Source organism: Nyctereutes procyonoides, unplaced genomic scaffold, assembly GCF_905146905.1.
Source record: "Nyctereutes procyonoides isolate TBG_1078 unplaced genomic scaffold, NYPRO_anot_genome, whole genome shotgun sequence".
In the NCBI taxonomy this organism is placed as follows: Eukaryota; Metazoa; Chordata; class Mammalia; order Carnivora; family Canidae; genus Nyctereutes; species Nyctereutes procyonoides.
The window spans coordinates 3,062,233-3,089,748 of NW_026575121.1; the positions used below are offsets into that span (position 1 = coordinate 3,062,233).

A 27,516-nucleotide genomic window follows, 5' to 3' on the forward strand; every position below is an offset into this window, starting at 1 on the left:
GAATATGAAAATCATGTACTGTACATAAAACATGTACAAAACTTTAAAGAAACTGAAAACATTGCTTCAAGAAGTTTTAACTTTATATTGTACATTCAAAATACTGAAAGTAAATTTGAGGTATGAATCTTATAGATATTGATATTTAAAGATTAGTCACTTAGTTGAGGAATACAAAATATAAAATGGATTTTCAGCAAACTTCTCATCCCCAACTGAGAAACATCATATCTAAAGCAATTGCTTTTTGGTTCTGTGATTTTGGGCCCCTAATGAATGAACCACATACCTGATCTTTTGTAATATAGTAAGTTACTACTATTGCCTAGCAGAATCCTTACCACCTCCCAACACCCAGACATTTTAGTACTTACAGATCAATCCACCCCCAGATGCAAATAAGGGCTCTTAAGATCTTAAGATGTAACTTGGTGCTCTTGTGAATAAATACATAGAAAATTTCATAAACAGTGCTTAGTGGCCGCTTGGGTGGCTCAGTGGGTGCCTGGCTTCAGCTCAGGTCATGATCCTGGGGTCCTGGGATGGAGCCCCCCCCCCCTCGCATAGAGCTCCCTGCTCAGTGGGGAGTCTGATTCTCCCTCAACCCTTCCCCAAGCTTATGCGCTCTTTCTCAAAAAAAAAAAAAAAAAAAAAAAAAAAAACAGTGCTTACTACTAGATTAATCTTAGCATAATCCTAAGGTAAGATGTTTTTAAAAAGCGCTTTTGGGCTGATCTGGAAATCAAATTATCCATTTATGACATGATTTCCAAGAAATTAATTCTAAATTAAAAGGAACTAATGGACAAACTTAAGCACACAAAATATCTTTAAATAGACCAGAGTATTTAATGGTTGACAATATTACTTAATTAGCAACATTTTCCAGAGATCAACATATACACTCTCCTAAAATCACTAATTCTTCATTACCTATTTAATCTTTCTTCAACTTTTTTACCTGGTATCTGCTACCCATCTTCTGACAGTCAATTTTACAAAAATACAAAGAATGATCAATTAAACAGGGCAACAGATCAAGATAATAAAACAGTATGAAATGAACTCCAGACCAACTTCTCTAGTAAGTCTTTCCCATTCCTCCTGCTCTCAAAAAATATTTAGTCCAATAAATCCTTAAAAGAATACAAAATTATCCTCATCACACTGTGGTTAAAGTGCTAAAAGCAGTGACATAAACAGAATCCAAGTCACAGGACCCCAGAAGCAGAGATAATTCATGAACTTAATAATCACTTTTCAAACTTCAATCTTACTTTACTCATGTACAGTCAACCCATCAAGTGATTTTTGGAAATAATTAAAATTTAAGTAAAACGTAAGAATGAGAAACAAGTGTGTTTCTTTACTTAAAGCCAAGTTATAGTTAAAGCCACAGGGTGAGTATGCTGAGTTCTATTAACCTTCCCATCAAAATGACTTCTGGTAAATACACAATTTAAAACTGAAAGAGCCTATAGGTCTTCTTAACTGAAGATTTAAATAAACAAGTAACTTGCATAAGGTCATATAACAAGTTAAGGTAGAGCCGGGATAAGAACTTGAGGTTGTTTGTTTTTGACTCATCTCTTTTTTTAAATTATGGTAGCACATGCAAAGACCCTTGAACGTGGAATGAGAATGTCGTACACCGAAAGAACTAAAAGCCAAAGTGGCTGGAGACACAGGGCTGAGACGTTACACGTACTCATAGGCCATAATAAGACCATGTTAAGATCTGAAGAGATGTGGAAAACACTGAAGGATTTCCAGTTAGGAGAGACAAGATCAGATTTGCATTTCAAAAAGATTCCTCTGATTACAGGGTAGAGAGGCATTTGTCTTCATCAAAAAGAAAACAATCCTAATAAGAAATATATTTATTCAATTAAACTTAAAGAGCTGTTCTGATCCTTTATGTTCTCTCTCATTCAAATGGCCTTTCTTTTTTGAAATGATGCTGATGAAAGATGGAAGATATATTTTAATGTCATCACTTTGTAAACTTAAACCACTTCTCCCTTGTGGAGAAATTGGTACATTCATACACTGCTGATGGGAGCAGAAAATGGTATGATCCTCAAGGACAGGAATCTGGCAATCTCTCTCTCTCTCTCTCTCACACACACACACACACACACACACACACACAGACGCACACACATTCACTCTTTGAGCCAGAATTCTCATTTCTAGTTGTTTGCTTGGAAGACATAATTTTACTAATGTAAAAACATACATACAAGGTACAGCACTATTTGAAACTGTAACTATTGGAAACTACCTAGAAGTCCATGCAGAGGAGACTGGTTGAATACACTGCGGCACATATACAATGTAGTGGCATGAAGCCATGACAAAGAATGAGAAAGAGCTCTATGAACTGATATGGAGAGATTTCCATAAGTGAAAAAAGTAGTGTAAGAGAATACGTTTGGTATGCTGTCTCTGGTATAACAAAAAGCAAAATAAAAAGGCAAATGTATATTTGCTTATTTTTACCAAAAGAAACGTAAGAAAGATAAACCAAAAAGCAAGGAATAGGAGTGAGGAACAGCACAGAGAGGATACTGAAGGTTATGACACTTATCTGAGCGTGAGGCTTTGGGGAGCACGTTAATGTTGTACACCAGAATCAGAAACCCTTTTCTTTAAGGGTCAAAGAGTGAGTATCTTAGGCCTGTTACAACTTCTCAACTCTGCCTTACAGCACAAGAGCAACCACAGACAATACATAAGCGAGTGGGTGTGTCTGTGTTCCAATAAAACTTTACATAATCAGGTGGGTGGTCTGTGGCTGTATGTGCCACTTCTTGGTCCACAGTCAACAAACTAAAGCCAACAAGAATGAGAAAGAAAAAAAAAAAACAACCTAGAACTACATCCATATTAGTACATAACACATAAGAGCTCTCAATCATCTGGTGAATGAATGACCCTTGGAGTTCTATTAAAAGATGGACATGAGTCTAGTGGGAGGGGGGGCTTTATCTCATGACCCAGTCAATAAAACTCACTCTGCCCCTCTTCTCTGATAAAAATCCTTTTCATCTTCCAAGGGCCAGTTCAACTTGTAAACAAAATCTTTGATAATGCTACTATCTGTACCTTTTTTTTTTTTTACTGTTTTTTATTTTAAAGATTTTATTTATTCATGAGAGACACACACAGAGAGAGGCAGAGACTTAGGCAGAGGGAGAAGCAGGCTCAGTGAGGGGAGCCTGAGGCAGGACTCAATTCCTGAATTCCAGGATCACACCCTAAGCGGAAGACAGATGCTCAACCGCTGAGCCACCCAGGCGTCGGTCCCTTTTTAGTTATCTTTTTTATCTTCCTGACACATCAAGATCCTTGAGGAAAGGGATTATGTTCTGTACCTCTTTGTATTTTTTATAGTGTCTAACATAGGTTGAACTAGAGGGGGCAGGGATTGGAAGGAAAGGGCTTAGAGTTAAGAACAAGTTAAATATGATTCACCCATCAGACCAAATATTAATTATTTTCCTTGCGACTATTTTTATTTTAATTCCAGTATCATTAACATACAGTGTTCTAACAGTTTCAGGTATACAATGCAGTGATTTGAAGCTTTTTAAAAAAGATTTATCAGAGAGAGACAGTGAGAGTGAACAGGGAGAGAGAGAGAGAATGTTCAAGTGACTCCCGGCTGAGTGTTGAGCCCCATGCAACACTTGATCCCAAAACCAAGAGATTATGACCTGAGCCAAAATCAAGAGCTGGCCACTTAACTGACTGAGCCACCAGGTGTCCCTGAAGATTAATTTTTAATAACCAATACGTATTTGCTTATACACTACTCACTCTGGGTATTTATCAATGTAGTTGCAATAAATGTCCTATTTTTACACACAAAAATGTAAAGAAAATAAAGACTGCCTCTTTTATCATCAAACCTATGTATGGTTCTCCTCATTCTTCAAAAGCCCAAGGAAAGGAAGCAAATTTTCCTTTGTCAATACTACTCTGACACAAGAATTCAACTCTTGCAGTTATTACCTAAACTTGCTTTACTGAACTCCCACCTTTAGATGAGGTTATAGAGTTGTTAAAGGAAACCACTGCATTCAAGACACTCTTTATGCAACTATGGATTTCTCTTTTGGAGCAACTATTTTCTAGGCCTGTTGTATCCTAGAATTTTTCCCACTTTTTTCTCTCTGCAATCCTGTTTCACTCTTTCTTAGATACCATAATTTCTCTTTCTTGGATTTCTTTTTTACTTTGCTAAACCAAATTCTCTAATAATTTTATTTCAAAAAGAATAGTTAAGAGATAAACCTTCTGAGTCCTTACATGTCTGAGAATTCTTTTCATTTTACCCTCCTGTTTGACATGTAAGCTAGATAGAGAATTCTAAGTTATCAGACATCCACTACTGCTGCTAAGAACTTTGACGTTGATCTGGATCTTATTCCACTGTAAATAACTTCCTTTTTTCTTGCTGGAAATTTTATAATTTTCTTATTACCTTTTGAATTCTGAATTTTTCATCAATATGTATCCACATTCATTTATCCTGCTTGGACCTATGAACCTTTTCCAATGGAAGTCTCTGAAAAAAAAAAAGGTTCTGAAAAAAAAAATTTTTTAATCTTGTATTTCTTTGGGGGATGGATATTAAACTGAGGTTATCCAAAAAATGCCAAAATTAGGGCAATATAAGCTTGCAACAAAGTGGTTTGATGCATTTTCTTCTTAAGCAGAAGTACTTTTCCTGTCCCATTTTTTTATTCAAATGTTATAGAAGTCTATAGATTTACCTTATTTATAGATTTACCTCATTTTCTGTCTGCTTTTCTTACACACCAAGCAGGAAGCTATATGTACTGTGTGAGTGTGTGTGTGTGTGTGTGTGTGTGTGTGTGTGTGTGTGTGTACAACAGTTGGGGTGGGCCCAGGCATGTATCTTATAGTTTGTGCACTGCGTAAAAGCACAGGGCTTCAGCATAAATTCTGCATACCACACCAAGGGAAGCTGTATCCGGAGGGGCATCTTTTCTAATTCATTAGTACAGAGGAATGCGCATTTTCCTGATTCCTATAGGACTGAGGTGGGGGACTGGCTGAAATACTTCATGGACCGGTGTTCTCAAAATGTAGCAACCAGACCAGAAACATCAGCATTGCATGGAAACCTGTTAGAAATATAAATTCTTGGACCCTACCCTAGAAACTTTGGGGTTGCGCCCAGCAATCTGTAACCTGTGTTTTAACAAGCCCTCCAGGTGGTTTGATGCATGCTCAAGTTCAAGAGCTACCGGCAGACAGCAGTTTAAAAATCTCTCCTGATTACTGCCTTACTCTCTATATCTGCTACTTTGAGCTTAGAGACTGACTCCCACTTTCACCAGAGCCCTTCCCTGTGTGTATGGAGAGCTGTGGTTTTCTCTACTTTGTTGTATCCTTCAATATAGTCCTCATTTACTTTTTATCCTCAAAGCTGAATCAACCCCTCAACTTCCCTCCATAATTTTTCTCCTTTATAGTCTCAGTATTGCAGGATTTCACTCCCTCGTGTGTTTATTTTTCTTTTCTGTACCTTCTAGAGAGGTTTTGAGGAAGGAAAGGAGGTAAAGGTGTGTGGTTAGCTTGCTACTTTGAACCAGAAATATTCCCATTTTTCAAAAGCAATTGCACAATGTAAATTACACAAGAAAATGTTATACTACTTAAACTCTTTTACTGCTGCTGAAAAATAATATGCAAAGGGCTTTTTCATCAAAACAACGTGAACCTTTTATTATGAATAAAATAACTTTTCTTTAAAAAATGATAATCTCTTAAACTATTTAATCATTGTTAGCTCATATTTTAACAGGTCATAAAAACCTATGAATCAATTTATTACAATTCTTTACTTTAAAATAACTTTTATTTAATTACATGAATGTAAAATATTCACACTAGACTAAATTTAGGCTTTCTAGGGGAAAGGATTTTATGAATAGTACTTGATAAAAAAGAAACAGTTTATTTAAATAAAAATGAGTATTAAAACAGCACTAGAAATTATACCTTTTGGGTCATATATCACATTTGTGATTTTTGCTGATGGCCAAAATAACTGGATTCAAAACTGTTGGGTAAAAATTGCTATATTTTGTGTTGTGGTCTTACAAGACTTATTTAGATTGAAACACAAATAATTTTGATATAAAGAGAAGGGAAAATAGGGACATGTATAAAAAACAGGAAGGGACAATTACAAATAGTTTGTCTGTAAAAGATCATAGAAAAAGTGGTTGTTGTTCCCACAGAAATAATTAAAAAGGTCAGGTATATCATTTTTGAATTATCATGGCAATCTCTATCCACCCAAGCCATTTATTCTTCCCTTGAAACTGGACTGTGGAAAGTTCATTTTCAGAAGACCTTGTTTCAATATGTGAGTTAGATCCTGGTTTAAGAGTCCATAGTACTGAAAGTGTCCAGTATGCCTGATTACAAAGATAATGCAAATGTTTGTATTTTTAAGAACAAGTTTATATTTCTAAGAGTTCAGTACTGGATTAGGGAATCCTATGTTCATTTTTGTTTAGGATTCATGTATTGGTAAAACAGGAATCATTTTACTTTTCCATCTTTCTCATTTTTACTGCTTAAAATAAAAAACCAAAATGACAAGATTTTAGTTATAAAAGTTAGTGTTACTTAATATGCAAATAAAAAATTTAATTATCTTAAAACATAGAAAGAATAAATCTAATAATCAGATATTAATAAAAACAAACAAGTTTTTATTAATTTATTAAAGATAAAAATGACCAAATATTCTCTAAAATGAACTCTAAAAATGAACTTAAATAAAAAATAGCAAGACAGATTTCTGTTAGTCTTTAAAGAATTTTTAAAGAGTATAATCGAATCTTAAGGAAAAATTATGTTATATTTTAACAGAGGCAAGAAACACTGAAACTTAAGCAAGAAGAACAAAAGGTTTTTTTGAAAGAGAAATAAATCCAGCTGTTTCCTATTCTACATTTTCTTATCAGCTCTAAATCAACACTTACAGGAAGACATCTTAGATACTTTAGATATTTGGCTATTTCTGCCAATAGTAGAAAATATGAAGAACCAATCAGTAAAATAATAAAATCACACACCCAAGGGGCCTCTGACATGCATTTTGAAACAGACTAGGTTGGGACAGTTCAGAGTTTTAAGAATATGACATAAATATTTGGGAAAGATAAATATCAAAAAGTTGGTTTTATTTTATTATGAAAAGAATTTGAACTTATTAAATGACTTAGGAACAACTGCTCTAGAGTTTCTAAAATTTTACTAAACTCATTAGTAATAGCCTTATTTTGCTAGAGGAATTTAGAAATTATATTGATTAAAATAAGTATCTCGGGGCACCCATCAGTTAAGTATCATCTGCCTTCAGTTCAGGTCATGATCCTGGGGTCCTGGGATTGAGCCCTGCATGGGGCTCCCTGCTCGGTGGGGAGCATGCTTCTCCCTCTCCTTCTGCTACTCCCCCCACTTGTGCTGTCAAATAATAAATGAAATCTTTAAACATTTTTTTCTTAAAATAGATATTTCATAAAATACCTCTACTTTTTGTTTCTTTCACATCTAGATTCCTGAACTGTTCCTCACTATTACAGTCAGGCCATAACTACAAACAAGTTCAGAGACTGAAATTCTAAGATTATGTTCAAGCAAATTCCTAACATCATGACCTTGCAGAAGACCCTCTGAACAAGAGTACAAATGCTTCCATTTCCACAAGTTAATAAGCAAAGAGGATCTTTCTGAGTTATTCTTCTACAATTGCTATCTCCCTTCTTGTTTGCACTTGAATAATGAACTAACACTGCCCTCAGGTAATTACTGACATGATTCATACCTAAAGCAATATAACAAATTCCAACTGTGATATTACAGTGAACACTGCCCACATTTAACAATGCTGGAGTTCAGTTACACCTTTTTTCCCCTGAATTTTTCCATTTTGAAAAGGCAATGGGGGAGGGGAGTGCCTCAGGAGAAAAGTTCTACATGCTTCCAGAAAGTGAGGATAAACAGATCCAATACTGTTTAACTGTATTCTCAGTTCTCTGTTCTTAAGAAATCATGCATAGTAGAAGAAAGGGAATGAAGGGAACTAACAATTGTTCTATTTTTAAAATGTACCATTCTCAGGGCGCCTGGGTGGCTCAGTTGGTTAAGAGTCTGCCTTTGGCTCAGGTCATGATCCCTGGGTTCTGAGCCCTGCGTGGACTCCCTGCTCAGCAGGGAGCCTGCTTCTCCCTCTCCCTCTGCCCCTCCCTCCAATCACCCTGCTTGTGGGTTGCGTGCTCTCTCTTAAGTAAATAAATCTTTAAAAATAAAATGCACCATTTTCATAAGTGTTCATTTATTCCTCACAGTAACTCTGAAGATAAATACTATTAGCCTCATTTTACAGACAAGGAAACCTGATGCAGAGACATGATGGGTTCATAATCACACCAAAGCAAGTTACATAGTAAGTTACACAAGCTTTTCTTATCTGTAAAATAGGGATAGCCTTATTTACCTTCTGTGAAAATTATTGAGATCTGGTTGTTCCAAAGCCCAGATTCCTCTTGTTGCAGCACAGTGACACAGACACACACACACAAACACAGATAAAGCAAGAATAAAGAAACGAATCACAACACTGCATATATCCAACAGTAAACTATTATACACCATGAGGCAGCACAGAGGTTAAGAACACTGTCTCTAGAACCACAGACAGCCCGAGTTAAAATTCTGGCTCTGCCATCAACTTAGTTTTGTGGACCTGCAGCATAACAAATTCTACCTGCAGTATAACAACAAACACACGGTGCACATTTAATAATGCTGGAGTTCAGTTATACCTTATAAGGAAAAGGTTCTCAATTGCTCTGTGCCTGGGTTTCTTCACCTGTGAATTGGTGAAAATGACAGCATCTATTTCACAAAGTAAAGGAACTAACACCTTTCAGTACTTCTAACAGTGCCTGTAACAGCACACATATACAAGTATTAACTATTATGATTTCTACACTGAAATGTTATCTGTGTAAGTGAGGATCATTTTGATGGAGGTCTGTATGATGATCAGGAAAGATTCCAAAGAATTAAGCCAGTGATGAGCTTTTTAAAAGCACTGCCTAAAGCTAGTTTCTTTGAGCTGCACCTGGGGGACATTTCTGAGTTGCTGATTTTTTTTTTTTAATGTCCCTAGATTTCTTTAGTCCCTTGTGCCAATTCATGAGCAAGGAAAACGTATATAATATGGATGTTAAGAGAGTTGAGAAAGGAAGACATGAATGGACAAGTCTCCTCCACAGTAATGCTACCAATTACTCATGTATGTCGGAGTGTTCTAAAGATTAAAGAAGGAGGCAAATGCATAGAGAAAAGAATAGAATAGTCAAACATGGGATACAAGACTAGAAGGCACTTGAGTGAAGGTTTAGATAAGGGAAAGGTTTTATGTTTAAAACCATAAATAGATCTGGATCAAGAACTCAAGGCTCACACCAGCATTTAGTACAGGAGTACACACACACTTCATACACACACCCTTGTATTAATTTATAATAGTCACACCTCAGTTACCTAGGGTTTTCCATTTATTGTTTTTTAACATATGAGAAACCATATAAAAAAACATTTTAATGTCTCATTGATTCTCAACAATTATGAAGAAATGGAATTAATTTACTAAATTGAGCTTATATTCTTAGATCTTTTTAAATAATCATCTATTCATATTTCAGTGGATATTCATATAAATTTACTAACCTTATTTTTGTTTGTGCTTTTTCTGAATATCTGTATTTTTAAATTTTTCCCTAAAATAGTCCACTAGCAGGAAACAAGGATACTATCAAAAGTTTTATTCTACAATATTGCCTTTCTTTACTTTCCCTTTTCAGGCTCTACCTTTTTTCATTCTTATAGAAGACTTTAGGCATACTGGGATCGCTTATTAACTCCTGAGAGAAAACTCAGTTCTAACATTTCAGTCTATGAAAATAGACCTAGTGTTATAATTCATTTTTATCTCTAATATCCTTGAGTTGTTGCTCCAAATACCTAATTTCATCAACCATACATTAATATGAATTCTAAAAATATATTATATTAAAATCTCATTTCTGAGAGTTGTGTGAAACAAACACATATGCACACTAGTACTTTCTTTTAAAATGAAACTTGGTCTTTTTTATAAAGTCTTTTTTTAATCTTTTCTTCCTAAAGGATTCAGTAGACCAATAATGACAGTGCACTGCACAAAGGAACTGGTCCACAAATCCTACCTCCCCCCCTTCCTATAATGAACTAGCTTCTGGGCAAAACACTTAACTTTGTTACTCAAGGTAAAAAATATATATATAATTTTCTCACTTAAACTATTTATACTGTTGCCTTTTATAATGTCTCATATCCCTGACTACATGTTATAGTGGTAATAAAAACAGTGTGAATCAACAGAAATAATGCAGCACAATGAGAGGAGCACTTTACTAGATGAACATGGAATTTAGAATCAAACCAATCTGGAGGTTCAAATGCCAAGTGGGTGATCTTAGACAAATTACTTAACTTTCCTAAGCCTGTTTCCACTTTTATAAAATGAAAATACTTTTAACAACTTCAAAGGATTTGTGAGAATTAAATTTGACAAGTATTTTTGGTATACACACACACTTCATTTTTAATTAGTGCATAAAATTAAATGGTACATTTACTTTCGTAGAGTATTTCATTCACTAATAGAACTAGCTTTCCATTTCTAACAAGATTAAAAACTCTTACTTAAAAAAAAAATCTCTAACTTTAAGACTAAATTAGTCTACAATTGCTCATCTACAATTGCTGAAGCTGGGCCATAATTTCCCCCACTGTGTCTAATTTCAGGTTTTCCTACTTCTGTGTCTTTCCACATTTCTACATTTGTTGCAAGTCTTTTCCCACCTACATATAATTACTCATCTGATCCTCGTGGCTTATCTTATTTCATAATATACTACAGTAATTTATTTTTCCACTAGGTGCCAATCTCCTTTAAGGTGACTATTTTCCATGTCATTATATATCTCACAAAGATAAGTACAAGTCCTTTAAAATATCTGATGAACAGAATACCAGGTGTAGCCCAAAAAGAACTGGGGAAAACTGAGCTAAAGGAGAACAGGGAAATGAGACCTCTGTGTAACCTTTTTATAAAGAATCTTTCTTCAATATTTTATAAATTGTGAAGCAATCTAAAGGAATATGGATCTACATTCAGTATTGGCGAATAATTCTTAACATTTAAATCATTTTGTAGAAACATAAAATATTTGAATTAGGAGAACCCAAATCTTTTGGTCTATCTCAGTTTACAAAGCAAGAAACTAAGACAAAAATACTAACTAGCACATGAAAGAGTCATGACCTAAAACCAGGTCTTCTAATTCCATATCCCACTTTAGGCAGCTGTATCTGTCACTGGATAAATGCGGTTTGCTCCACAGATCAAAGAACTCTCTAGCTATAGTGAGTGAGGAATAGTGAAGGGAGGCGGGGAAGGGCCAGATTCCACAACCAGAGAAAAGAGGTTAAACTTTTCTGAATGGCAACAGGGAGCTACTGTAGGTTTTTAAACAGCAGCACGGCATGAATAAGCATTTAGAAATATTAACTGGGCACCAAAGCTTAAATGGAGAATAGGAGCAAAGCTGGGAGATCAAACAGGAGCCTAAATGTAAACGAAAATAAAACTTTTAAAACAATATAATTAATCTAAGAGACATGTGTGTGTGTATGTATATATATATATATATATATATATATATTTTAATTATAAGACTCTGTATCTAACCATAGAGAAAAAGAAGGAAAGAATACTCAGTATTTAAGCCTGGATCACTTGAAAAGTAATGTAAAAATATAGATATTGGTAAGCAAAGCTGTATTTAGAACAAAAATAATAATTTCAGTTTTGATTAATAAAACCAATTTTCCTTAATCTTAAGAAGCTACTAGTCATTTATGGGAATTAAGGGCAAGAAATTAGGAACACATTGGGTCAGAGTGAGAAAGGTTAAAGCCTTAGTTATACTTTCAGAAAGAATCAGACTTTTAAAATTCTAAAAAAAAAAAAAAAAAAAAAAAAAAAGATTTTCTCTTGCTGGCAAAAAAAATAAATAAAGATAAAATAAATATATGGTTATTTTAAATAACTCATGAAGAGCTTTTAAAATTACCCAACATAGGAGATCCCTGGGTGGCTCAGCAGTTTAGCATCTGCCTTTGGCCCAGGGTGACCCCAGGATCCTGGGATGGAGTCCCACATTGGGCTCCCTTAGTGGAGCCTGCTTCTCCCTCTGCCTGTGTCTCTGCCTCTCTTTCTCTCTCTCCTCTCTGTGTCTCTCAAGAATAAATAAATAAAATCTTAGGAAAAATAAAATTATCCAACATAAAATATTTTCCATTATAAGAGCATGATTACTGTATAAATACAATATATGGCATTATATTATTTCATCATCCTTACTCATAATCTCAGAAAAGTGTTTTACACGACTGACTTAATCGTTATCTTACAGTTCTCTCATCTTCCTGAGACAAAGCTCTCAGTAAAATGTAACTTAAAACAAAACAAAAAAAAAAAAAACAATGTCTAATGTAGATACTAAAACCTTTGTGTAAAGTGCACCAGAGGTTAATGACCTACCATACAAATATAGAACAGATATCCTTTTTGGCTTTTTCAGAGCCACAGGCTTTTCTGCCTTTTGTGTTCACTTCCTGTCAAGTTTGGCATTTCAAAAGAACACTGAAGAACCTTAAAAAGTTTGTCATCAAATTGAGACTCTAAAAAAATATAAGCTATTCATTGTAACTGTGCTGCTATGTAAAACAGGCCTTCATTTAAAATTCGGAAAACTAATAAAAGAGAAATTTTTACATCTTTTCTATGTAAAAGTGGTTTGGCCAAATACACAAGTAACTGAAGGAAGAAATCTGCAAATGTTTGGGGACTACAGGAAGTATTAAGACAGAATCCATTTTAACGAGTCAGCTTTATTCAGCAACAAATTAAAGGATATTCAATTTTCTTGTGACATATTAAAATTAAAACAATAGTTAATAACTACTACTTCTATGATCTCCATATAGTAAGTACTCCTCTGAAACAGTATTATTCAGAATATATGATGCATTTAATACAGGAAAATAGAAATATTTAGGGTATCCTAAATTGTCCTTAAATATACATATTTACAAAAATGTTATGAGTAAATACTATGTATAACTCTTTCAGCTATGATGATGAAAGAACAAATAGGATTTGTCTTAAACAACTAAAAAAATTGAACAACATAAATCAAACAATAGATTTCTGCATTGAACAACAAGTAGAAAAGGACAGTAATACCCGAGAGAAAGAAAACAAATGGTAAAGCCCAACCACTGCCTCAGTTTACTGCATGGAGAGAGCTGCCAGGCTACAAGGCAAAGAGAATAAATTTAAATAAAACCCAAAGTCTGTCTCCCTGGCAGAAAAAACAGAGTTCAGAATTCAAGGAAGCCAAGGTAGCTAAAATTAGTTGGATAGGACATCAGAGAGGAAAGAGTTACACAGAAAGGAAAGAGTTGCAAAGAGAGAGCTTCAGGGACCTGCAGATGGTTAAGCTCAAGTCTACCGGAGCATAGAAACTACCCAGAGTCAAGGAAAAAAACCACTGGAAAGGCAGAATCATTCCAGAAGCTGACACTGGGCCAAGAAGAGTTCTGATTTCCACCAGGCAGAGTGGAAAAAGCTTTTACTGCATGGGACATCAGGTAGCCTACTCAGAAGGGTGTTGTAGATTAGGCACAGATTAAAGACTGTTCTGGCTTTATCTAAAAACAACAACAAAAGCCTTGAAAAGGATCAAATTATTTCCAAGAAACTAAACTGTGTACCAAAACACAATTGAAGCATACTGAAAAGAATATGAAAATATCTAAGACTCCAAAGGTAAAGCTCACAATGTCTGGCACCTGGTAAAAAAATTACAAAGCAAGAACAGCAACATCCATAATAGCAAAACTATAGAAAGAACCCAGATATCCATCAACTAATGAATGGATAAAGGAGATGTGGTATATATATATATACACACACACACATACATACACACAAAAGGATACTACTCAGCCATCAAAAAAAAAATCAAAATCTTGCCATTTGCAACAACATGGATGGAACTAGAGGATATTTTGCTAAGCGAAATAAGTCAATTAGAGAAAGACAATTATCATATGATCTCACATCGTATGTGGAATTTAAGAAACAAAACTGGACCATAGGGGAAGAGAGGAAAAAATAAAATAAGACAAAATCAAAGAGGGAGACAAACCATAAGAGATTCTTAATCATAGGAAAAAACTGAGGATCACTGGAAGGGAGGGGAATGAGGGGATGGGGCAACCGGATGATAGATGACATTAAGGAGGGCTCATGATGGAATGAATGCTGGGTATATAAGACTGATGAATCACTGAACTCTACCTTTAATAATACATTATATGTTAATGAATAGAATTTAAATTTAAAAATTATAAAGCAGATCAAGAAAGGCAGAAAAATATTAAAAAGGAGAAGTACCAGTCAATATAAACAGACCTAAGAAGACAGACATGTTAGAATTCATAGACAAGAACTTTAAAAGTTATTATAACTATATTCCATATGTTCAAGAAGGTAAAGTCTAAACATATCTTTTTACCCGCACATGTTAATGAGAGATATAGAAGACATAAAAAAGATCCAAATAAAACTTCAAGGTGATAAATATAGTGTCTAAGATTAAAAATGCAGTAGGTGCAAACAAGAGCAGATTAGACATTTCAGAGGAAAAAAATTAATGAACTTGAAGACATAGCTATAGAAACTATCTAAAATGAAACAAAGAAAAACACCTGGGGAAAAGAACAAAAACAGAGCATCAATGAGCTGTGGGACAACCAAGTCACCTAATACATTCATGATTGGAATCCCTGAAGGGAGGGGGTGGGAGGAGTCAACTAAACTATTTTAAGAAAATAATAGACAAAAATTTCCAAATTTGATGAAACCTATGAAGTCCACAAATCCAGAACTTTAGGAAAGTGAAACATGAAGAAAACTAAACCGAAGCACATATGGCTTACTTTAAGAAACAAGAAAAAGCTCATACAATCTAACCTTACACACCCAAAGGAACTAGAAAAGAACAAAGTCCCAGACAAATCAGAGCAGAAATAAATGACATAGAGACAAAGAAAGAAAAGAAAAAAAAGAAAAGAAAAAAAAGAAAAGATCAGCGAAACCAAAAACTGGTTCTTTTAAAAGATAAAAAAAATTGATAAACCTTTAGCCAGACCCATCAAGAAAAACAGAAAAGACCCAAATAAAATCAGAAATGTAAGAAAAGTATCAACCAATGCCATATAAATACAAAGGCTTGTAAAAGACTACTACAAAAACTTAGAAGCCAACACACTAGGCAACTTAGAAGAAATGGTTAAATTCCTAGAAGAAATATGAAATCTGAGATCAATTACTAGTAATGAAACAGAATCAATAATCAAAAAACTACCAAAAAATAAAAGTCCAAGACAAGAGACATTCACAGATGAATTCCACCAAACATTTAAAGAAGAGTTAATGCCTATTCTTCTCAAACTATTCCAAAAAACAGAAGAGGAATGAAAGCTTACAAACACATTCTACTAGACTGGCACTTCCCTGATACCAAAACCAGACAAAGACACTACAGAAAAAGAAAACTATAGGCCAATATCCGTGATGAACACAGTTGAAAATCCTAAACAAAATATTAGCAAACCATATTCAACAATACATCAAAAGGATTATGCACCACAAATCAAGTGAGATTTATTCCACAGACGTAAAAGCAGTTCAACACTGATACAATCAACATGATATACCATATTAACACAAAAAAGGATAAAAAATCCTATGATCATCTAGATATACGCAGAAAAAGCATTTGACAAAATTCAACATTCATTAATGGATAAAAACTCTCAACAAAGTGGGTTGAGAGTAACAGATCTCAATAAAAGATAAAAATGAAAAACTCGGAGATAACAGCATAACCCAACTGTGAAAAGCAGAGCTTTTCCTCTACTATCAGGAACAAGACAGGAATATACACTCTCACCAGTTCTATGCAACGTAGTACTGGAAGTCCTATCTGTAACAATCAGATAAGAAAAAGAAATGAGACATCCATATTGGTAAAGAAGAAGCTAAACTGTCACTACGTGCAATGACATGATCCTATACATACAAAAAAACCTAAAGACTCTACTAAAAGACTAGCAGAATAAATGAATTCAGTAAAGTGCAGGATACAAAATTAATACCAAGAAATTGGATGCATTTCCATACACTGATTAAAAAGCGGCAGAGAGAGAAATTAAGAAAACAAGTCCATTTACAATTGGAACAAAAAGAATATACCAATAAAGCTTGGTATAAAATTAGCCAAGGAGATGAAAGATCTGTACCTGAAAACTACAAAACATTCATGCTGCCTATAAGAAACCTACTTTAAGTATAAAGACACAAATAGGTTAAAAATAAAAGAAAGGGAAAATATATGCCAAAGCATTAGTAATGAAAAGAAAGCTGGAGTGGTTTTACTAATATCAGACCAAGCAGTTGTCTGCTTCAGAGGTCCAGAACCTCTTCAAGCATCGAAGCCTTTGGTCCCTCGTCCACATTCCTCCTCTCTACCTCCTGTCCTGAGGGACTTCGTCTCTCACTCAGCCTCTTGGTCCCTCGACCTCCTCATTTCCAATGGTCTTCATTTCCATTCCCAATCACTCACGTGCTCCCAAGCTTATTTCTCAGAATACAGTAAACTATCCAAAATGCTCTAGCTCTGGAATATAAAGTTGAGTTCTCTTATTCTCTATTAAATTTCATTAAAAGCTGCTTTTTCTTAAACCTCTACTTTGTCCTCCTATGCCCGCTATGCAACTGAAACTACAAACCTTATCATTTTAATCACTCTGACCAACTTCCTCACCTTATTTGCCAAATTATCACTACTGCATCTGTGTAGGCAAAGCCCAAGATCCTGAGTCAATCTAGCTGTTCATTTTTTTCTAATCTTCCATCTGGCTGTTAGATGATGCTGGAAAGAATAATGCCACCACAAAGAGCGGGTGGCACTACAAATTTAAAACTTCTACCTTCAAAATTTCTTCCAGTGCTGCTAGATAATCCTCTTGTCTTTCATCACTCCGTTCTATTATTCTCCTTAGCAACAATTCCAAATTGTGTCCACTATCCTCAAACTTCTGATTATGCCACTTTGCACTCTCTACTCCACCCCATCAATCCATCCTCAGCAAATTACCTCAGCTCTATTTTATTAAAAATAAATAAAGGCCATTAGATGGAAAGCTCTTCATTTTCTGCCATGGCTCCCACATACAACCTTACTTGCAACTGCTTCCATTCTTTCCATTTTGCCACAAAATACTTCCCTTCCCACCTTGCCTCTCCTCAAACAAGAGATAAGATCTATTCAAGGGGGCTCCTTGAATCTAGACAGGCCCTGTGACTGCTCTCACCAACAGAATATAGCTTCCAGCTACAGTCCTTTCAGAAGCTTTCTGGGATCCAGCTGTTATATAAGCAGCATGACTATCCTAAAACCAAATCCCTCTCTCTCTAAAAAGGAAAAAAAAAAAAAAAAGAAGAAGCACCATGGATACAGTAAATCTTACCCCTGACACCACACAGTCAAGGATGAACTGCCCAGTCAAGCTCTTCCCAAATCTCTGACCCACAGAATGAGCAAAATAAAATGGTTGTTTTAAGCCACTAATGTGTCATCCTGCAACACAGAACACTCCTAATGGCTCTTTTCCATCCATATTTAATCCTACCTTTCCCATGTTACAAAATCATCTTCCCGCCACCTCACATCCTTGACAGCTGTATCTTTATTTCCCTTCACAGACAAGACTCTAGGAAAAGCTACCCATAATCACTGTCTCCACTTTATTCCTCATCCACATCTTGTCCAAATTCCATTGCAATCTACTCCTGCCTCCACCACTTCTATGAATAGTCCTTGCTACCATCAGCAGTGGCTTCCTTGTTGCTCAAATGAATACTTTTCAGTTCTCAGTGGCTGCTCCTACCGCATCTTAAACAGCAAGCATTCACTCAGACCTTATAATGCTTTCTCTTTATGACATCACTTCTGATTTTCCTATCTCTCTGGCAGTTCTATTTCAATCTCTTTTGTAGGTTTCTCATTTCTGTAGCTCTTAAATGTCAGAGCACCTCATGATTCTATCTTTAGCCACCTTCTCTTCTTATACAGGAGCCCCCCTTGAAGGCAGTTTTGCTTTCTGTGGTTTCAGTTACCCATACTCAACTGCAGTATAGAAGCAGATGATACTTCTGCTGTATCATCAGAAGGTCAGTAGCAGCCTAACGCTGTGTCATTCACCTCATTGCATTTCATCATATAGGTACTTTGTCGTCTCACATCATTACAAGAAGGGTAACTATAGTACAATAAAATAATTTGCAGAGAGAGAGACCACATTCACATAACTTTTATTATAGGATATAGTTATGATTTTTCTATTTCATTAGTAGTTATTGTTATTAATCTCTTACAGTGCCTAATTTATAAATTAAACTTTATCACAGGTATGTATAGGAAAAACAGTACATAAGGGGTTCAATACTATTCGTGGTTTCAGGCATCCACTGGGGGTCTTGAAACACATCCACCACAGAGAAGATGGAACTACTGTATTGCATTTTCCCCTTACGTGGTCTTATCCATTCCCCAAACTTTAGTTACTTGGTAAAAAACATAGAGATTAACCGTTTCAGAGCCAGATAAACCAGGGTTCAAACCACAGCTCTGTCATTTAGTTTCTGTGGTTTGGACAAGTTATTGAAGTTCTTTCTAAGCACTGATTTCCTCATCTAGAATACTACCTCAAAAATTATTATAAAAATTAAATGATATTAAAATAAGTACTCACCACAATGCATGCCATGAAATAAACTGTCAATAAGGGTGGTAATGTTTATTACTATATAGGTGCCAGCAGCTTCCAGGTTCATATTCCTAGCCTATATTTCTTTCCTTAGCTCCAGACACACATATCCAACTGCCACTGGACATCTCTACTTGAATGACCTACAATCACCCCAAACTTAACATAATCAAATGAAATTCATCTTTCCAAGCAAATTTCATCTGATCCCATGTATCTTAAAGAATGACACTACCTACATATCATGATTAGTTGACTCCTCTCTATCCTTCACTTCCACTTATTAACTACATTAGTAATTGCCAAATGCAGAATATGCCAGATACTACTGAGTACTTTATTACATTAACTCAATGACATGAGAGATGCACATGTAATAAAATATAAAGTTTATATTAATGTTAAGTAGTATAAACAAACATTAAGGCTGTAAAGGAGGAAGAAAGACTACAGACTAGAATGGTCATGAAAAACAAAGTAGAAGTAGAACTGAAACTCTGATAAATAAAAACGGCAGGGAAAAGTATTTTAAGTGGGACCTATGAAGTGAACAAAGACTTAGGGACAAGCAAAAAACAAATATGATTGTGTGAGTTATAGTGAAAGACGACTGAATGGAGAAGAGAACACAAGGCAGGCATTCTTAAACATTATGGACTCGTAACTTTTTCCACATTCTTTTTGTTGTTGTTGTTTTTTGTTTTTCCTTTTTACACATTCTTAAAATTATTTAGGGCCCAAAGTTTTCATTCATCTGAGTTATATCTAACAATATTTATTGTGTTAGTAATTTTTAAGTAAAATTAACTTTAATTTAAATTAAAACAAAATTTCTAAGGGTGTAATAAGCAAAATAAACCAATTATATGTTAGCATAATATTTTTCAAAACAAAAAAGAATTAGAACACTGGCACTGTTTTATAATCTCATAAATCTCTCTAATGTCTGGCTTAAAACAAAGACCTGAATTCCCATATCTGTCTCTATTTTTACTCTGTTGCAATAACAACAAAATATTGGTAGCTTATATAAGAAAATCTAGCCTCACAATATGTAGTTGGAAAAAGGAGTATTTCAATAGAGTTTTCAGGTAATAATGGATTTTTTTTTTTTACACTACTCTAAAACTTGGCAAGTTATAGTTCCTTAAAGGTTAGGTGCAATGTGGAATTGGGAACAATATTAATGAACACAAATAAACTTTTCATATTCTGAGACCTTAAAATCTGTTGGTCTTTCTTGAGCTTTATTTTTTATAGTATGAATATTTTTTAAAATTTTATTTGGGTCTACCTTAAATTTTGAATAAATTTCTTACATGACTTTATAACATGATGAATTGGTCTTTTGGAAATACTGATTCACTAAAATTATGGAGATCTTACAAACATAGACAAATCTCTATACTGTATCAAAAAGTCACATTTATTAATATACCACTGATCTCATCAGAAGTCTGAAGTACTGGGAAGCTGTCATGCTTACAGTGCATACAAGCTTAACCAAATTCTAATTTTCCCTTGTAAACTCAAAATTTGCTACTAATTTGCAAATTTGCAATAAACACCTGCAATGTTTATTGTCAGTTGTTTTCAACAACATGTGCTTGAGAATGGAGATTCAAGAAAATTAATACGTCTTACTGGTTCATCAATGGCATTCTTAAATGGAACTGATATGTTCTATATTTTATTTTAATGGGGAGTTTTTGGTGGTGAAGAATACAATGGCGACTAGCCAGCTTGATGCTACTGCTCTGATACCTGCAAAGGTGCTAACACTTACATCATCAGTATAAATGTCAACAGAGTAAAAAAGAGAAGTAACATTTTTTTTTAGAAGTAACATCTCAATAGCAATATAAAAATACTTTTTACCTTACAGATTCCCTAAAATGGTTGTGGGGACACCAGGGAGTCTAAGACCACACTCTGAACTGCTGACAGAAGAAAGCGGGAGGAGAGAAAGCTCCCAAAAGAGAGCCTTGGGACATCAACTAGTTGACCTCAAGTCCCATTCTAAAAACCTGATTCCTCTGACCCTCTTCATATGTCGGGTAATTTTAGAATTGTATCTTAGACATCATAAATGTTAAGTTGTAAAGATTCTGGATTCTGTTGTTTTCCTCAAATAAACATTGGATTCTGTTATTTTTTTCCTCAACTAAGCATTGTTTTTAAGCAGGCAATTATTTTCGCTGAACCTGAACTGTTTTTATTTGGGCAGTAACTCCTGGCTCAGGTCGGATCTTCCATTAGGTTGCTGCTAATCCACTACACTGCACTAACTCAGGTCTCACACAGAGAAGTGGGTAAGCAGATCAGTCCACTCTCTTCAGCAGCTGGCCAGAAAGCCTGCAGTTTCCTTCTCACTGGCCCCCTCTCCCCATCCTATTACACGTCCTCGCCTAGGGCACCTCGCTCCAGGCTAAAAGCTTCCTGCCCAGGTTCAGAGCTTCTCCTCTCTCCGGAAGAGTGTGTCCTACTTCTCTGTCCAGAGATTTCGGGCAGTTGCTTTCCAAATTATGCAGAGGTTCTATAGCTGTCTTTGTTGAGGGGAATCATACGGTAGAGTCTCCCTCCACCATTATCAGAGGCACAGGTCCCTCACAGAAGGTTTATGTTTGAGTTAGCATGATGAGATTTGCATTTTCAAAAAGACTCCTCCGGTTCCTGCCACAGAAATTGTCTTACAGCAGTTAGAAATGTGGGGAGATCAATAGGAGAGTCTACACTATCCACACAAAGAGACCGTTTAAAAAATAAAGTACCTGGTGTACCTTGGTTTATAAAGATTTTATTGAGAAAAATCTGAAGAATTTTGAATATACTAAAAATAAGATATCCAAATCTCACTTCATTATCTGCTGCCATTATAAACCGCTTAACAGATTTAAGAAGACTAAACATCTGGAAGTCATTTAATCTAACCTTGAGGTATAGTTTGCTCTAAATCACCTTAAATTCCCTTAAATTTCTGACAGAACAAGATTTCACCAGGTTTTCCAATATATTGTTTAGCATTTTATACTTATATATTGCCCATTAATCTCTCTGGGGTCAAAACAAAGAAAGGCGTGCTTTTCCCGTTAAGTTATTCTGTTCTTGATTTATTATTTCTTAAGATGGAACCCTTCCCCGTGCAACCATTAAAAACATGATGATGTTCTTTCTTTTATTAAATTATTGAGAAGAAAAAGTAAGTAGTACCTCACTTGATGTTTCCCTAGGTAAACAATACTGTTTGAATCTACAGATTAATGAAAAATTCTTATTGTGATACAGAATCAAAATACTCTCATTCTTGACCTGGGTGCTGGTAACATGGGTGTGTTCAATTTGTGAAAAATTAATCAAACTATAAACTTGTAATACATACTTTTCTGTATATATGCCACATTTTGATTTTAAAAAAAATTCTATGAAAGCTCAAATGTATCTATGGTATGTACCTTCACTAAAATGTCAATTATTGGGATGCCTGGGTAGCTCAGCGGTTTAGCGCCGCCTTCGGCCCAGGACATGACCCTGGAGTCCTGGGATCGAGTCCCACATCAGGCCTTCTACATGGGGCCTGCTTCTCCTGGGGGATTAAATCTGCCTGTGTCTCAGACTCTCTCTGTGTGTCTCTCATGAATAAATAAAAAATCTTAAAAAAAATGTCAATTATTCTCATAGGAAGAATTCACAGTATTCTATTTGTATTGTATGGCATCTTCACAGTTACCCTATTCCTTTAATGATTAAAAAAGTAAAAAAACTTTTTTAAAAGTCCAAACATTAAAAATATATGACCATAAAAATAACCTATAATTTTATCCCCTACAGATACCAACCACATTTAGAATTTAAGTTTAGAGGCTTATGACTTCCACATCTTATTAATAAATTATACACTTCTCCAGACTTTGGGAATGACATTTTTTATCCAAAAATTCTCAAAAAATAAAGGGATAGTATTTAGAATCCTAGAACACCACTAATTGAACTAAACATGCTCGAACACAGGCAACTTTATAAACAGTAAATTTCTACCATTTCCTCCACAATTTTCAGAGTCCATGTCTTTTCTGTATTTTCACAATGTCTACCCCAATGCAACCCATGCGGCAGATGTGTATTGAGGGAAAAGAAAAGAAAAACAATTCTCTAAAAGAAATGAAAACTGTCACTTTCATATGATACAGTTATGTCTTGATTTCAATCTCTAGAAGGAGAGGGAACACCAGCCTCTGAAAAGTACTTCTTATTTATTATATTTATTTATCTATTGATTCATTTTTGTCATTTAATCCCCCAGAAATCCCCTAGATTCCTCCTAGCCACTCCTTTTCTTATAAAGTAGAAGCTTGTGTATAATAAGAGTTACTAAATTCAATTATAGCAATGCAATGGCTTTCTATCGACTTCCTCTTCTTCTCTCCTATTTTATCTACTCTGTCCATACAGCAGTGCAAGAAAACACTAAGAAATAAGTTATCTTTTAGTCATTAAGTTTTTAAAACATCAAAAAATTAAAAACTAAGGGTTACGTGTACAGATTAGAATTCTAGTGTAACTAAAATCCTAAATGTTTTCACTGTCACTTCTACATGAAAAGTTATATGCTTAGCATGCAACACAGTTTCAAAAGAAACCAACTCTATATTAATCTGCAAATCTTATGAGTCACAAAGTATTACCCAACCATGCAGATTTAAAGAGCATAAGACAGAACTTCAAATAAGTATTTTACTATTACTCCACAGCAAATGCCATCTTTACGAACAAAAGCCTTATCAATAGCTTATATGCTATAGACAGAATACCTAGAGAATATGATTTGTGCTCTTATAATGCTATAAATAATAATTATAATTGAACAATAGTGTAGATTTTTAGACTACTTTTAATGATAGAACAAAAAAAATACAAATAAATTGAACCAGAAAATTATACTTTGTTAAATCATCTAAATAGTATAATCTCAGTTTTTACCATTTTGTTTGAATTCAACAGCATTTACATTTTCAAACACAACACCTCTATTTTAAATATAGAGCTCAAATACTTTAAGGAATTCTTGTTTTAAAGTGCCATGTTTTAAGTAAAGCTATTCCTAAATAAATCATTGTATCAGATGGTCTGGGGAGCCCAAATGAAAGAAAACTCCATTTAATATTCTACTTGGGCTATACACTGAAATTACAATATTCATTAAATTGCATATTTGCTGTTGAGGTAAATTTTAACAAATACCTCTCACTAACAGATAACTGTTATCTGTTGCATATCTGTTGCATATTCATATCTTTAATTATTTTAATTTATTTTAGATAAATTATTATTTATCTTTATTTTAGTTACTTACAGAGAGCCATGCAAGTGATTCCATGATTCGATGTTCACATCGTTCTAAATGTTTTATCATTTCTCTGGTCAAGTTGGCTTCTGCTTTGATAAAACTTTCAATCACTTTGTAAAAATCAAAGGCTTTTAAATTAAGTACATTCAGAATCCATGGGAAGGACAAATCTGTTCCAGTATCAAGATTCTGAGATGTACTTCCTAAAAATGAAAGAAAAAATGTAACTTAGGTATGAAATGTTAAGCCTCGAATTACGTATTTTTATGTTGGAAGGTTTTATCAAACAAAAATTTTAAAGCTAAAACAGCAGAAAAGCTAAACAAAAATTTTTATTTAGAGCAGATTTTTCTTTAATTTTGTTTTTTAAATTTATATTAAGTAGTCTCCATGCCCACCATGGACTTGAACTCATAACCATGAGATGGGAAGTTGTGTGCTCTACTAACTGAGCCAGTCAGGCACCCCAGGAGCAGAATTCTTTCCATAGACTCATAAGAAATAGTCTTCTAAATTTTGAGCATATTGCACATATGTTTTTCCTAAATAGAGGGCTCATGCTTATATCAAATTTTCAAAAGTTTAAATACTCTAAATTTATATCAGGAACAGGTTTAATATCTAAAGATCAATGCATTAGCATATCCACTTTAACATCTCATTAATCCCTGAGGTGGGAAGGGAAGGATTCTTTAAGATTTTGCTAATCTGTTTAGAAAATGGTAACTATTATAAATGTGCATTTTTGGTTATTAATGAGGATTCATAGCTTTCCATATATCTCTTTTATTATATATTGGTATCCTTAGGTAAATTTTCTTTTGTTTTTGCAAACAAAATTCTTAATATTTGCAACATTTGCCAAACAATACATGTCTAAAATTGTTTTCAAAAAACACCATGAGTGGCCTCTGTTCTGTATATCTGGTGGACTCTAGCTCTAACCTTTGGTTTCATGACCATAGAATCTATAGCAGATATACATTTCCATACAGATAAATGCTACTTGTTAGTACTCCTTTGAAAATTTACAATCTCCTTTCTTGGAAGAGATTTCCATAGGCACATTTCCTGGACTCAGCATAGCCCAGAATAAGAGCCTAGTGAAGTACTATTTCCAAGATTACCTGAAATAATGCAGATAATAACCCATTTAAATGATTTATGTGACCACTTACATTCTTCAGTATATACTGATCTAACATACACATATTGTCTTAACTCCACTCCTCCCCAAAAAACTCCACACATTAGATAAGTTTTTTTAACTTTAAGTTGAACTAAAATGTTTTTTTTACTAAAATTTAACTTACTGCTATATGTAGCCATTACAACCTCAAGAGCGCATGCCAACAAAGACATATGAAAGATGTCGTCATTCAGGAGTTTGCTAAAGGAAAAGAAAAGAATGATTTTGAAACATTTACTTTTATAAAAAGAAGGAACTATTTTACTACAACTAAAGAATTTACCTAAAATTTTGAATGGATAATCGTTCTTCTTCCTAAAACGGATAAGAAAAAAAAAAAGTTTACCTGATGCCTTTTTTGTGACAGCATTGAATTTTTTTTCTATTATGTTCTTTTTAACTTACTGATTTAAGCATGGATTCCATTACTCGATAATACAATCGGACTCCAAGTTTGTATCGCTACAAAGGAAAAAAATTAGATTCCACTAATTTAGAAAACCATAATTATTAATTTTTAAGAAGGCTTCTCCTGAAATACATTTCTGATACTTCTTAGGAATATGAACACTAAGAGATCACAAGAGCTACCTTGTCTAAAACTCAAGACTTCCATGTAATATAGTGGTTAACATTCCCAATAAATTATCAAGAAGGAAAGTCCAGTTCTTGGTTTTCCTTAATTTCACTTCGGTCTACATCATTCAGCAGATACACACACATACGCACACACACACACACACACAGAGGATATGTTATACGTCTGGTACTATTTTACCCATTTTACATACTAATGTAATACTTTGTGGCCTAGGACATGTATTTTCAGGATAACTCTCCCAAGACTGAGAATAGCCTGTCCATAAAACTGGCAAAGGCAAAAATCAGACCCAACTGATCTTATCAGCAAAAAGTTTTAACCAAATAAATAATTCTCATTAGTTCAAAGAATAACTAAATTTTAGATACATACAAACCATATTCCTTCATTCAAATCATAAGCATAAATTTCATATACAACCAAAAAAGACTTTAAAATATTTAAAACATATTATCAAAATCAGAATATAACTTCACTACACCGAAATAAAGTATCTAGATTAGTTTTTCAACACGTTTTTATATGTTACCTAATTCCACACAACAAAGCAGAGCAAATTTAGAAATTGAATCTCAGAGAAGTTAAATGACAGCTCATAAATGGTAGAACCAGATATAAACCCAAGGTTCTGATTCAGAGCCCATACTTTTATCCAATATATTAGTTTTAGACTTTGTGAAATAATAACAGTAATAATAAAACTAATTTCATTCAATAGTATCCCTGAAATAGCATGCACATGATCCCATTCATGTAAGTATATGCATCATATTCATATATGTAGAAGCCAAAGAATATATACCAAAAATTTAATAGCATCAAAGATTTTAATTTTTTTGTACTGATATTTTTTTAATTTCTACATTTTTTTCTAAAACTGCCTACATGTTTACTTTTGGTTTCTGTAATGGTGTAAGGGGCATTTTTTTTTAAATAAAGTTTTCCATAAACAGCAGCATACACAGGCAGCCAAGATACAGAATCTACCAATCTAGGACAAATACTATTATAATATTTTTTTACAATTTGGAAAGATATTTCATTCTAAATTATTTATCAAATAGTGATCAAACTGAACTCAAGTTACCTGTGATCCAATTTCCATACATCCCTGTCCCACAGCTTTAGCAAATTTCTCTTTAAAGATGTATCCAACATCCTTCACTCTTTTCAGGATACTTTCCTTTGGATTCACTGTGCAGTTCTTTAAAGAGGAAAAACATAAATCAATGTTGAGGATATCGTTTAATCAGAATTAACATTTTCTGTCCTATAAGATATAACTTTACACTTTCAATTATACTGTGGAAACAC

The 27,516-nt window shown here is 34.2% G+C and overlaps 1 protein-coding gene across 2 annotated transcripts in view; it reads right to left on the minus strand.

The window, feature by feature from the left end:
* RB1 (RB transcriptional corepressor 1) overlaps positions 1–27,516 on the minus strand; it is a 140,246-nt gene that overhangs the window by 52,431 nt on the left and 60,299 nt on the right. For both annotated transcript variants that reach the window (XM_055335859.1, XM_055335860.1), the window contains 5 exons: positions 27,290–27,406; positions 26,007–26,063; positions 25,885–25,916; positions 25,726–25,802; positions 24,419–24,615 (listed from right to left, as the gene is read on the minus strand). In XM_055335859.1, the coding sequence (XP_055191834.1) occupies positions 24,419–24,615; positions 25,726–25,802; positions 25,885–25,916; positions 26,007–26,063; positions 27,290–27,406 (480 nt within the window). The remainder of the gene's footprint in view (positions 1–24,418; positions 24,616–25,725; positions 25,803–25,884; positions 25,917–26,006; positions 26,064–27,289; positions 27,407–27,516) is intronic.